This window comes from Poromitra crassiceps, assembly GCF_964638095.1.
Source record: "Poromitra crassiceps genome assembly, chromosome: 11".
Lineage (NCBI taxonomy): Eukaryota > Metazoa > Chordata > Actinopteri > Beryciformes > Melamphaidae > Poromitra > Poromitra crassiceps.
In genome coordinates, this window is record NC_139643.1 from 39,743,375 (window position 1) to 39,757,706 (window position 14,332).

The window sequence follows — 14,332 nt, forward strand, 5'->3', positions numbered from 1 at the left end:
GATCTGTCAAAGAAGCTCCCCCGACAGTGGCTGTGGGTACGTGCCCAAGTACAGCATGTTTGCCCTCCGCACACTGTCCTAGCCCTGTGCTGTGCTCTGTGCTCTCCCCTCTGCGGAAGCCTCAGGTGGGCCGGCCGGAGCAGCAGGAGACACACAACATCCTCTCCTGACATTGGGCGCACAACCTACTTAGTGCTCAGCCAGATACCCTCAGAACTCGGGGAGAGAGAGGAGGAAGAGGAGAACAAGATGATGATAGATTATATCAGGAAGAGAGAGAGACATTAAAGTGATAATCTCAAAGGTTATCATGTCAATAAATGTCTGTTAAGTCACTATCTATCACCAGTTAACACAATGGTGATTGAGCCTAAGGCCCATTGATGGAACCCTTCGCATTTTCAATTTCGCAGCAGTGTCTGTGGTGACACAGATGATGCAACACTGCTTGGATCTCACCTGCAATTACCACTCATCGCCATAGGTGTCACCAAAGACAATGAACGTGAAATCTTCAAGATTACAACTTTAGGATGAGACATGGCAGGTGAATAGGGTAATTGTTTTAACTAAACTTCCCCAGTTGATTGCTTAGATTGAGACAAGTACATTTTGTATTACAAAGTTCTCTGAAATAGTATGTTTAAAAATGAGGCCTTATCTACTTAAATATGTGCTAATTTGCATACATTTCCAGAACAAAAGATCTGAACACTGCATAAAGCCATGGTTCAAAATTCTTGTTTCATTTTGTTGACATTAGAGCCAAAGGTTTTTACAGAGGGAATTTGGATATCTCTTTTTTATCACTCCATAAATCAGAAAGTACCGTCATCAGTTATTAAACAATAACATTTCGCTATGTTTTTAGGAATACAATGTTATATGAATCAGGCTATGAATGATATATTATGAACAAACCTTCAGAATATAGACAGGAATAAAACTGCAACTGAAGTGGAGATTTCTGACTCAGGTATGAGACAGAGAAACGTCCCTTTTGACCCTATTCACTTGCCATAATCACCTTAAAGAGACAGATGCGATCATCTCAAGACAGACAGGTATATCAGACAGGGGAAAAAGACAAGATAAAGCCGGATAATAGAGAGGCAAAGTGAACGTCACTTCCTGCTTCAGCACTGTGCCAGAGTTTTTCTTCCGCAATTTATTTTCCCATAGACATAAAATGCTTATAAAAATAGTTTTACTTGGTCAAACCAAACAGTTCAGCTATATTTAGAATTGGGAGAGACCATAGAACATTTCACTTGGACCAAAACTTAAAAAAAACAACATTGAAAACATATTTTCTTTAAACCGATTTTTTTTCTTACGTTTTGGTCTGAGTGAAATGTTATGTGATCTCTCCTGTTTCTAAATATACCTGTACCGTTTGGTTTGACCAAGTAAAACTCTTTTTATAAGCATTTTACGAAATGTCTATGGGAAAATAAATGGCGGATGAAAATCTCTGGTACAGTGCTGAAGCAGGAAGTGACGTTCACTTTGGCTCTCTATAGGAAGAGAGAAGAGAGAGGCGAGGAAAAGACCATGCTTATCTGAATCAATGGCTTAAAGGGGGAGATGGAGTGGCGATGGTGGAGAATGAATACAAAGCCCTTATGATGAAGCACTGTGCAGTAACATTGACCCCTAGGCCATTCTCATCTCATTTGCAGATCTATACATTATACTCAAGGCCCTGTATGTGTGTCTGTGTGTGTGTTGTCTCTATAGAGATCCATTAAATATTCATTATTTAATATACATTATTTTCAAACCTGTGCGCACCTTTTCACCAAAGAATGGCTAATGAAACCCACAACTTATTGAGGTCGTGATGAATAGTGCCTCTCATTAAAGTTGCACTTAGTGCTGACCTGCCGAAGACACTCCACCAGTCATCTATAATAACACACTCCACTGCAATATCAACTCAATAGGTGTCAGGAGACGCTGCAATATTAACGAGTCAAAAAGGTCGGCATTTATTCAGACAATCCGCTGAGTACTATGGCACTTTAGAACACACGGCAGGGTCTCTTTCATCGGAACACGGGGTGGAATTTATGGAAGCCTGAAACCAATAATATTATATTATATTATAATATGATATTATATATATGTATATTCCTGAACAAAGGTCAGTCAGTATACTGTTACTGTACTGTTTTCCCTTCCATTATAAGGCCTAGGTGCAGTACCTAAGCCGTTTTGGGCACCACGTCGGCTGAATGAATGTAAAATCAATTGTTCCACAGTGGACTACTTTAGTTTTTTGTCTTGAAGCTTTTGGGGTGTTGTTATTAGCTGCAGCCAGCAGGGCCAGTAGCTCTATAAATCACTCGGTTGGTCTGTTGGTCAGTCGGTGCACAAAAAGTTCACCACGCTTTAGCGGGCACAGTTTTCGCCCTAGGAGGCCGAAATTTGGCATGTAGGTCAAGTGTGTGTGTGTGTGTGTGTGTGTGTGTGTGTGTGTGTGTGTGTGTGTGTGTGTTCGTGCACGCGTGCATGTGTCAAGTCAAATCAAGTCAAATTTAGCAATCAAGTTATGTATTATAGTTACCAGGCGATATGAGCCACTGAATAGGCAACAAACAATTAGTCTGACATTTATCGCCCAGCCCTAGGGCATACAGCAGCTACTCAATCCACCTGCAGTGACCGGGGCAGCGGCACACTAGAACACTAGAACACTAGAGGTAGCAGCGGCCAGGGCCGATCCTGGCCATTTGGGTGCCCTAAGCGTAATTGTTCTGTGGTGCCCCCCCCCCCCCCCCCCCCGTAAAACTTTCAATAACTGTCAAACGAAAGACTGCAAAATCATTAATTATGAACGATACTAGTGTATCTCACATTTCATTACATGTGGGAAACAAACAATTGTTAGAATTACTGTACATGTCAGCAAACAAGTGATTGTTAAACTGTACATGCAAGCAGGGGCGGACTGGGATCATAATTCAGGCCGGGCATTAGATACCAAGCAGGCCAGGCCGATACAGGCCGATGTGCGTGCCGGCGTCCGAAGGGCGGCGGCGAAAAATTTGGGCTGTTTGAAGCCCAATTTGGGCCGTTTGAAGCCAGATTTGGGCTGTTTGAAGCCAGATTTGGACCGTCTGAAGCCCGATTTGGGCCAGTTGAAGCCAGATTTGGGCCAGTTGAAGCCAGATTTGGGCCGGTTGAAGCCAGATTTGGGCCGCTTGAAGCCCAATTTGGGCCGTTTGAAGCCCAATTTGGGCCGAGTCCAATTTTACAATGAGATGCACCCTGAATAAAGTAATAAAACCACTAGTAAACCAGTAGGCGGCGCCTGGCCTGCTGTTCAGTGAGTGGCCTGACTGAGGGCACCAAAAAAAAAAAAAAAAAAAAAAAAAAAATTTTTTTTTTTTTTTTGGTGCCCTCAGTCACGTGATGCCCTACGCAGTCTGCGTACTCTGCGTAATGGGTTGGAGCGGGCCTGGCAGCGGCACACTAGAACCGGCAGCAGAGCGGCCAGGTTAAACGAGCAACAGCTCAGACAATTTGACTACTCTAGCCATTAACCGGAACTAACTAGCACACAATAAATCTAAGTAATCTACAGCTTAGTCGCCCCTGTCCTACTCTACAAGGACAGGTCAGTGTGTGTGTGTGTGTGTGTGTGTGTGTGTGTGTGTGTGTGTGTGTGTGTGTGTGTGTGTGTGTGTGTGAAGGTGTGTGTTTGTGAGGATGACATCACAATTGAGTGGATGATGTCACACATATCTGGTCGCAGCTATTGCACTTGTTTATTTATCATTTGCTCTAGCTTTTCCATATTTCATACACAGTACCGTAGTAATAATAATTGTCCAAAATGATGTGATTTTATTTTTATTTTTACATAAGATCTTCCAGGGAAAACACTGCAAATGACAACATGCAAGGTTGCTGGAGGTACAGGGTGTAACCCCCCCCCCCCCAGCAACACAGCACCAAAGCCCTAACAAAAACTGAAAAGGGGGGGGGGGGGGGATTAAGCCGTGGATCCTAACAAGATACATGGTTTAATTAGCATGTTTGGCTCATGTTCCTACTGTCTTTTTAGCTGCAGCCAGCAGAGCCAGCAGCCCTCTTGAGCACCGCAGGAAATGAGTCTGGAACACCTGGACGTTAGCACTTCCGGCTGTTACAATACGTGTAAAAAGGCAATGGCATTTTTGTATGGGAATTTTGGTTAAATGCATGAAATAAGGTGTGTGGTTAACACAAGTTTATGAAAGAGCGAAAGTTGTGTTCAGCAAGATCATCTTCACAAATGAAGACCACTTTTATGATTTTCAAAGTACATTTTTAAGTGATTTTCAAAAAGCAGGCGAGACCTCGAGGGCAAACCAACGAGGCACGGTAGAAATGAGCGATGAGGAGGACGACGAGGCATGGTATAAGCACTGCCAGTTCAGCGGGCGTGGCGAGGGACGCCAGAGAGAAGCGCGCGCAGCGTGTTCTATTTCTAGTTATAATAATAATCATAATCTGAATAATCTTAATGAAACTATGTCCTTTTTTTCCATACTCACATTGAGAAGCGGTGACAGCTCCACCACCACCTTGGGCTCACTGGGTTGTGGTTCTGGTCGCACTGTCACCGTCAGGATCTTGGAGTTGATCACCGCGGGGGAACTACACGCGCACACACACACACGCACACACACACACACACACACGCACGCACGCGCGCACACACACACACACACACACACACACACACACACACACACACACACACGTGTGCAAGGAAGCGAGAAGGGTGTTATTGTTTGAGAAGTGCTAGGCTACTGCATGTTCAAGTTTGACTTAAATTTGTCTGATATTGTTTTGCACAGTGGAGAGAATTATAATGGAATATGCTGGTGAGCCTCTTTCTTCTGCTGTCTGTCTGACTCACGCTCATGCACAGAGCTCATACCCGGCTCACTCCCCCGCGGTGCTTTTGAGGCTTTTTGAGTGCGTTTGGAAGAAACAGCCAAGCGGAAAAAAATGCAACAACAACAACTAATGAGACAGAAAGCAAGCCAAAGCTGGCGCCTAATTAAACGCAGCTCGGGTTAGCCACAGACCCTACATCGACAGCCAAGAGCAGTGACCTGGATGACACCGGCCAAGTCCATCACAAACACCACATCACAATAGCCATTTGAAAATCTTAGAACTTTTTTGTGTGTGTGAAAGTTTCATTAAAGTTTCAGGACCCATTACGCCCATACCCATTCTTCATACTTCTAAAAAATATGCGGTTTTCAATGACAAAGGTGGGGGGAAAATAATATTCTCCAATTCCTGAGTGATGTACTTTTTCGGAGATCCAAGGCCTTTTTCTTCTGATAACTAGGCAGACAGAGCGAGAGGCAACACAGACGATATAGGAGAGAAGACAGAAGGGGAATTGGAAGTTGGAATTAGATAGAGGGGAAGAAGTGACAGAAGAAAGGGCGTAGAAATAGAAAGGTAGAGAGAATTGAAAATGGGGGGGGGGGGGGGATAAGAGAGAGGGGGGGGGCGAACAGGTATTCATAGAGGTAGAATTGGAGGAAGGCATGCAGAACAGGAAAAAGGGCAAGGGCGGACATAAATGGGTAGAAGAAGAAAAAAGTAAGAATTGTGATCTTCCACGATTCTAAATCGATTCACAACTCCCACGAATCGATTAATTGGAATGTAAAACATATCAGAAGATATTTAAAAAATAAAATAAATAAAATAATCTATTATTTTTCATGTTTATTTTAGGCAGGCTACTTTAACTTGTTTTTTCTTGAAGTCACTGAGAACTGAGAAATACTAAGTTTTTATTTATGCAAGTTAAAAATGATTAAATGTTACATTTTTTCTTAGGTTTGCCTTTGTGTGCTGTTCAATCAGTAAAACTTTTTGAAAAAACAAACAAACAAACCCTCAAAAACCCCACATAATCTTAAACAGTTTATTCTGCTTTCATGCCATAATTTGCTACACCGCCTATCTTAGCACACAGTGGACTTGAGTAGATCCTGAAATCCCCCTATGTACTGAAACAACAATCGATTGTGAATGGGGAATAGTTTTTAATTGAAAATCCATTTTGAATCTAATCATGACCGCAGGAATCGGAATCGAATCTTGAGATACCCAAAGATTCACACCCCCGGTAGAAGGAGTTTGAAACGTTGAAAAAGAAAGAGCAAACAGACACCGCATCACAGGAGATGACTCACTTGGGCGCAGGCAAGATGACTCCCAGCGTCCTGTACAGGATGGCTCCGATGACGTAGTACAGCGCGCCGCCGCCGTCCGACTCCGCCTCTGACTCTGAAACACACACCACATCCAGACACTAATTAGCACCCGGAAAAGACACCCGAGGGTGCCCCCCGAAAAACACCTGCCGCGCTACATCATCGTTCTCTGGCCAACAGGGGGCAGCTGAAGACCTGTGAGGATAACAAAGTTATATTTAGCAGCGAAAAGTCACACCTGCCACATTTGCCTTGGCATTGATTTAAAAGACAAAGACAAGAGGAGACTCTAATGATCCCCATGGGGGAAACTGGGCTGCAGCAGCAAATACTAATAGAACGCCAGAGGGGGCAGGAAATAGAATTTGGACACGGAAATAGAGCATAAACAAGATTAGAGCGAGGGCTTGTTGTGCGGGTGGGGATTAACTGGGGAGTATTTAAGGTAGAGGAATTAGGGAGATAGCCTGCTAGGTGAAGCTTAAGTTTGACTGACTTCAAAACGCTCCGCCTGCTGCGCTACCATATGAGCTAGCCTGCAGGGGTGTTTAACCCATCTCCAAATGTGAGCTAACCCCGATTGATAAACAGGTAATTTGACACAAATCAGATGAGTGGAAGCATTATGGGCTCTCATTTGGCGGAGCAAAACAACCACTTCTTCCATCAATCTCGTCAATTTATCATTTCGGCAGAGTTAATATTCTCCGAGCGACGGTGGTGATAAATGCCCCGTTGACTACATCGAACTATAACAATTAATAAAAGCCAAGTTAGCGCAGTGTGCAGCGGTTTCCTAAAGGGTGATATGACAGCTACATTTCCCGTACACACACTTATCGTGCTTCTACCAAGCGATAAATTGAAAATATGCCGCTGGCCCTATGCCAAGATCCAGGTTTTTACACATGGTGTGGGCGGAGACAGTATTGGTGTCAATTTAATCTGTCTTTCAGCAGCTGTTGTGACGACTACTGCTGTACCTACAGGACACGGTGGCTCAGTGGTAGAGCTGTCGCCTCACAGTCAGAAGGTCCTGAGTTCGATTCTCGCCTGGGACACTGTGGGCGCTGTGGTTGTGTTCCCCCCCATATCTTCAGTGCCTACTGCCCAGGTGGGGTATCTCGTCGTAAGGGCCTTTCTCTCTGTGTGGAGTTTGCATGTTCTCCCCGTGCTCCCTTAGGGGGTTCCTCCGTATATAACCCCCCCACCAAAAACATGCAGAAGATCAGATCGTCATCGTCATCCGACCAGTGACGACAACATCCGAAGTTGGTCCCCGGGCGCTGTACGAGAAAGCGACCACTGCTCCTGGCCTGCCCCCCGGAGGAAAGGACATGCCTGGATGGGTTAAATGCAGAGGACACTTTTCACCGGCCGCCGTCAGCATGAGTGTGCTGTGGCCGCATGCATGTGTTGTGGTGTTCGTGTGACAATAAAAGACGGGGCTTGTCCCGTTACGAGTTTTTTTAGGACTGCTTGGCTCATCTGGGTCTCTTTTATTCGCTGCCCTGCCTCATATACAGATGCCTCATTCTCTGAAATCCCACCCTTCTCTAGACCGCCTCCCTCTCGTTACGGTCACATCCCGTCAGGGCATTTATGACCTCTCATTGGTTAGTTTAACTGTCAGGCACAAGCTGTTCATTTGCTGGCACGTCATTCATGAGCGGTCATTGGTTGGGTCGACTGTCAATCATAGATGCCATTTTGTGAATGAACTGAGAGTGTTTGGGAAAGCGGGAAGTGATTTGTGTGTGTGTGTGTGTGTGTGTGTGTGTGTGTGTGTGTGTGTGTGTGTATGTGTGTGTGTTTGTGTGAATGAGAGACGATAGCAGCCGTGTGAGAGGTGCGGGAAGTGGATGCATAGTGAAAGAAATGTTTGCTATGTGGACTCTGAGGGAACTCCAGTAGATGCTTCACCAGTTCATGTACGTATGTAGCTGTTTGTCTACGGGCCGTTTCAACGGTCCCCTCCTGCATGCTGGAATCTCGTTCAGCCAAAGCCTTCACTACTAAGCTATGCTCATACTGATGCTAACCCAAACCCAAACCAAACGTTCATGCTAGTTTATATTGGTTATGGCCTTTGATTGTGGTAAAGGAAGTTAAAGCTTAACTTTAAAGAAAAATACCCTAGACCAACGATAAGAGACCACCACTGTAACACCTAGGGTTGCCAACAGTCCCGTATTAGCCGGGACATCCCGTAAAAAGAGACGCCACTTGTCCCGTTTTTAAGGGAAGAGGCATTGCGACCTGTCTGTCTGTCCCCCCCCCCCCCCCCCCCCCCGTTGGTCCGACCGTCCCGTATTGCTGGGATGGAATGTTGGCAGCCCTAGTAACACCACTGTAAAACTGCCTTCAACGTCCTCCCCCATTTCAACTCTTCCTCATCCCTCTCTGCCATTGTTGTCATTCATTTCCTTTTTTCAACTTTTGCACCCTTTTCAATACTCCCATCTTTATAACCCCCTCGTTTGTTCTCTCTTGCCTTGCATCACTGTCTCCTTTCAGTAACTCTCTCACTACTAAAACAAGAGCAGGGCTTCCCAAGGAGAGCCAGTGTCTCAAGTGAGGGACGGCAGAAGGAAGCAGAGAGAGAGAGAGAGACAGAGAGAGAGAGAGAGACAGAGACAGACAGAGAGAGAGAGAGAGAGAGAGAGAGAGAGAGGAAGTGGGAGCAAAGACTTCCTGTGGAGAGATGCCTCTCTCTCTCTCTCTCTCTCTCTCTCTGTCTCTCTCTCTCTCTCTCTCCTCAGCTCTTTTAGGTTGAGACGAGCAATGGAAGAGGCAGAGAGAGAGAGAGAGAGAGGAGGGGGGGGGGGGAGGAAGGGGCTGATCGCATCGCACCAGACATGGTGACTCATCCCAAATCTGTCTGCCTGCTGCCTAAGAGGTAATAGAGGCAGAGAGAGGGGAGGGGAGGGGGGGAGGGGGAGAAACGCAAAGATCTTGACTGAGGAGGGGGGGGGGGGAGGGGGGAGGGGGAGAAACGCAAAGATCTTGACTGAGGAGGGGGGGAGGGGGGGGGGGGAGAAACGCAAATATCTTGACTGAGGAGGGGGGGGGGGGAGGGTGGAGGGGGAGAAACGCAAAGATCTTGACTGCGGAGGGGGGGGAGAAACGCAAATATCTTGACTGAGGAGGGGGGGGGGGAGGGTGGAGGGGGAGAAATGCAAAGATCTTGACTGAGGAGGTGGGGGGGAGGTGGGAGGGGGAGAAACGCAAAGATCTTGACTGAGGAGGGGGGGGGGGGGAGAAACGCAAAGATCTTGACTGAGGAGGGGGGGGGAGGGGGGAGGAACACAAAGATCTTGACTGGGGGGGGAGGAGGGGGGAGCAATCACGGTGGAGAGTTGAGGATTAAATGTGCTGCCAATTGAGTAACGAGGGATGATTAGGTGGCAGTGGGGTTACACCCCCTACACCCTTCAGGGGACCGGGGTTACACCCCCCAGGGCACCGGGGTTACACCCCCCCAGGGCACCGGGGTTACACCCCCCCAGGGCACCGGGGTTACACCCCCCCAGGGCACCGGGGTTGCACCCCTACTCTTACGAAGAGGGCTAATGGGATCGTTAATGATCACAGAGAGTCAGGACCTCAGTTTAACTTCTCATCTGAAGGACGGTGCTCACTCACAGGGCAGGGCAGAGTCCCTGTTTCTGCCGTGGGGCATTGGAGATGGGGATATTATTCATGAGACCAGAGGGAAGAGCACCTCCTACTGGTCCTCCGACACCACATCCAGCACCAGTCTCCCATCCATGCAAGGAGTATCCTAGGCCAGACCCGCTTCGCTTCCCCATGACAGCCAGGAATGTGATGCAGGAGCCACTGGTTCCTTATTCCCTTCCTTCCTCCCTCGCTTTCTCATTCGTTAACTTTTCTACACGGGGCACAGAAATCTTTAAAGGGATAGGCCAGCTTTTTGGGAGATTCACCTACAGCCGTCCAGTTAGTTAGTATCGCCAATGAATTGGAGGAAACGGTACAGCCGTTCAAGTCACCAAAAACACACATTCTAACAGCAAAACAAACACTCACATGTACACGGGGTGCCTCGTGTATGAAATAATAATCCATAGTTACGTGAAATGTCATTGTCGTAGTAAATCCACACACCAAGAACTAAACAAAGATTAACTCAAGTTACTTCATCGTTTGCCTGTACACAGCGCATGCAAACAATGAAGTAACTTCAGTCATACTGGTTCGAAATCACTGCGCCTGGCGGCGATGTTTAGAAAGTAGTTCCGGCTCTGGCGGCGATGTTTAGAAAGTAGTTCCGGCTATCTATTTACCTTAAGAAAAGAGCGTTTCTCGGTACAGTATTTCGGAGTAATATTTCATCTCATGTAAAAGGAGCTTTTTGGCGCTGTTAGAATGTGTGTTTTTGGTGACTTGAACGGCTGTACCATTTCCTCCAATTTATTGGTGACACTAACTATCAACTAACTAGCTAACTGGACAGCTGTAGCTGTGTATCTTGTTTATATATGGACGATATGGCAAATAGGCGAAGCTCACAAAAAAGGTTGGCCTATCCCTTTAAAAAAATAAAAATAGAATAGCGTTACATTTGGCCAGATGACGGACTGGCAGGGTAATATACTCAAGCCCAGGGAAATTAATTGGCTGTAATGTGATTCCCATTGTGGCTATATGGGGTCAGTGACTTCATGATTTGTATTACAATGTCTTATATAATTTAACATTCCTCATCAAATCTCTATTAATTCAACAATAGCCTATTCTAACCTGGGCAAGCTGTTGATCTAAATGCTAACCATTAATAAGATATGAGAGCTCATGTGGTCTGCTTGGGTAATAATTAAAATTTAACAGTGTATGACCATCACCGTGTACCAGCAAAGGCATCTCTATTATAGGAATTCATTGCTTGTATGTGCGTGAGTGAGTATGTGTGTGTGTGTGTGTGTGTGTGTGAGAGAGTGTGTGTGAGAGTGTGTCTTGTGTGTGTTTGTGAGAGAATAAGAGAGAAACAGAGAGATAGAGTTTGTCACCTAGAGAATCAGTGAATAACAGTCCTAGCTATGCCCGGTGAAGCGAGTCATGAACCTATCAACTGGCTTGCACTCACACACGCACGCGCGCGCCCACAGACACAGACACACAGACACACAGACACACAGACACACACACACACACACACACACACACGTGCCTTTACATGAGCATGTTTCAGCTGTCCATCTAAGATAGGCTTTCATTACAAGTTAAATCAACCAAACAAACAGATAGCAATCAACTGGAGGCCTCAACCCATTGAGTGCCAATGGGAAGAGGCTCCCGCTGGGGCCAAAGAGACAAGCTGCCTGTATGCACTCGTGGTGCTCTAAGGCAATCTGGATAAAAGCATGTGCTGAACAGCATATGTTAAGATGGTGATATGGGCGGCATCATATTATAGGCGGTCCTGACTCATTCATATTCCACTAGGAGCGCTGCGAGGGGGGATGATGGACCAACATGGAGATGGAGGATAAAAGGCATGAAATGTAGCAAAGTGAAAGAGAGGGAGAGGATAAGTGAAGGGGAGATGCTGAGGAGAATAATTCACGGCGTAGTAGCGTTCAACAAAGCCACAAGCCATAGCTCCACCCCCCTTTTCTTCTTCTGTTATTTACAGTCACTTTTTCTACCCGTTTGTGTTCTATTTGAAACATTCTGGGTGTTCTATGAACGCCTGCTTTATAGTCGCACACGTCATCTGATTCTGTGATTCACCAAGGAGATACAGCCGGAAAAACAATGCAAACGCGGGAAACTGCTGAGATGTCAACAAAGGCTTAGTCCTTCGCGCGGCTGACCCGGGTTCAAATTCGACCAGTGGTCCTTTGCCACATGTCACCCCCCCCCCCCCCCCCCCCACAAAAGTAAAACATGGTTACAGCTAGCAGGCTTAGCTAACGTAGCTAACAGCTAGCTAGCTAGTTAACATGCCAGCTCGTCCTCAGTCAGAATCGAATTGTCATAAGTATGACTATAGAGTTCCACTGAGTCGTACGTCACCGTTCCAGTTTAGCAACTAACTTCACTTTTTGAACTTGAGCACAAAATTAAGTTATTTGTCAGAAAATATTTGGCGAACTTGTGGCTAATTAACATTGTCAGGGCATGACTCAGAAACATGACATATCTTAAAAATGACAAAATACGCTGGAGGGGGGTTTTAAGCTCAACATTCATCCTTTCTGAGATCTTCATTCTGTTCCATAAAATGCCAAACAACAACAATCCTCCCCAGGCTGAGATGCAGCTGATGTGCGAGGCGCCGCCGCATATAGTCAGCGTGGATGGGAATAAACATAGTGTAATTAAGAGGAGACAGAGAGAGAGAGACAGAGAGAGAGACAGAGAGAGAGAGACAGAGAGAGAGACAGAGAGAGAGAGACAGAGAGAGAGACAGAGAGAGAGAGACAGAGAGAGAGACAGAGAGAGAGAGACAGAGAGAGAGACAGAGAGAGAGACAGAGAGAGAGACAGAGAGAGAGAGAGAGAGAGAGAGAGAGAGAGAGAGACAGACAGAGAGAGAGAGAGAGAGAGAGAGAGAGACAGAGAGAGAGAGACAGAGAGAGAGAGAGAGAGAGAGACAGAGAGGTGAAGTGAGGTGCGTAGAGGTCGGGACACTGCAATGCCAATCAGAGAGAGCTGGGGATGCACGGTGTCATCCAAGCAAGTTTGGGTGCAGAGACAGCTCCTCTGTCTCGCTCTGTAGGCTTTCTGAACTGTAATTGGGGCAGGGGGGCGGGATGCCAGACAGTGTAATTTCCTGCGGGATGTGACCTTTGCCTGGGTCGGTCTGGGATGGCAACTGAAACAGTAATTCTCTTATCTCATACGAGCTGCTTTCTTTTCTGTTCTGCTCTGTCCCTCTTTGTGACTTTTTTGGGGTTCTTGGTCCTACGCTGTCCTCTTCCCTTGATCCTTTTATCTGTAATCCTTCTCTCTCTACGCTCCTCCTCTTTCCTCCCTTTTTTCTAGGTGAGGGGTTTAGACCAGGGCTTTTAAAAGTCTGAGACTGTGGGCCTCCCCTCAGATGCTGACAAATGGACAAAGCCCCCCCCTCCCCACATCATGAATAATGCTGTTAGATCCCATTGCCACTCAACAATTTAGCCAAAATAGCCTGGTATTGCTGTTGACATAGTTCAGACTACAGTCACTATACACCAAATACATTAACAAAGGTCTGTCTGAAGGCATGCATTTGTTTCTAACTCTGGGCAAGTGGGGAAAAACGGTAGAATTCCCCCAAACTACTGTATCTCTGAACTATTTCTTTAACCAAATCACACACATTTAGGCTATTCTATGTGATCTCCTTTTGATAACTTATGTAATAACTAACTAAGTTTTTCACTGCCATTCACTGAGCCTCCCCTGAAACAGTTTGGAGCCTCTCTGGGGAGACCCGCCTCCCACTTTGAAAACCCCTGGTTTAGACAATCACTTTGCCTGTTTTTTTTTTGGGACACTTGAAACTGCGGGGAAAAAGAAAAAGGGAAAAATCCACAGCAGTTAAGAGGAACAGCAGTGAACTTTCTTGTGTCGCTAAAGGCGGAGAAGCGTCTTTTTTAGGGTGATACGAGGACTCGGTGCTCTCGGGAAGGGCTGGGGGGGACGCGACGCGTCTCTCTGCACAGATGAAAGACTGCCGTCGACTTGACAAGCCCTCCAGGTCCAACTCCTTCTCTGCATTATCCTCCAGCGTCTTTCAGAAGCCCTATATATATATACTGTATATACCCGCTTTGACGAGATCCGCTCCGCTGTGCTCATGTTGGCCGACCTTGGCGGCGCGAAGAACGTGTGGAATGTGGAGTCATGGCTGAGTGGGATGGATCATATGCCTGAGAGACACAAGACTGAGAGCAAGGACGACAACAGAAACAAGTCCAGAAGTTTCAAGCGCTGCACAACTTAAAGGAGATCTCCTACGAGTACGCTTTTGCCGCAGAGCTTCGGCGAGCTAAAACCAAAACTGACAAGACAGATCGAGAAGCTGCTGACAAGAGTTGAACATTTGAGAAGATGTGATGAAAGTGCTTCTGAGGCCACTGTCTC

At 46.3% G+C, this 14,332-nt stretch overlaps 1 protein-coding gene across 1 annotated transcript in view; it reads right to left on the bottom strand.

Moving 5' to 3' along the window:
• The window catches only part of adgrb2 (adhesion G protein-coupled receptor B2), a 332,454-nt gene that overhangs the window by 119,572 nt on the left and 198,550 nt on the right, over positions 1–14,332 (bottom strand). The window contains exons 14-15 of the mRNA XM_083646528.1: positions 6,219–6,312; positions 4,545–4,647 (exon numbers count right to left, since the gene is read on the bottom strand). Coding sequence (XP_083502654.1) covers positions 4,545–4,647; positions 6,219–6,312 — 197 coding nt within the window. The remainder of the gene's footprint in view (positions 1–4,544; positions 4,648–6,218; positions 6,313–14,332) is intronic.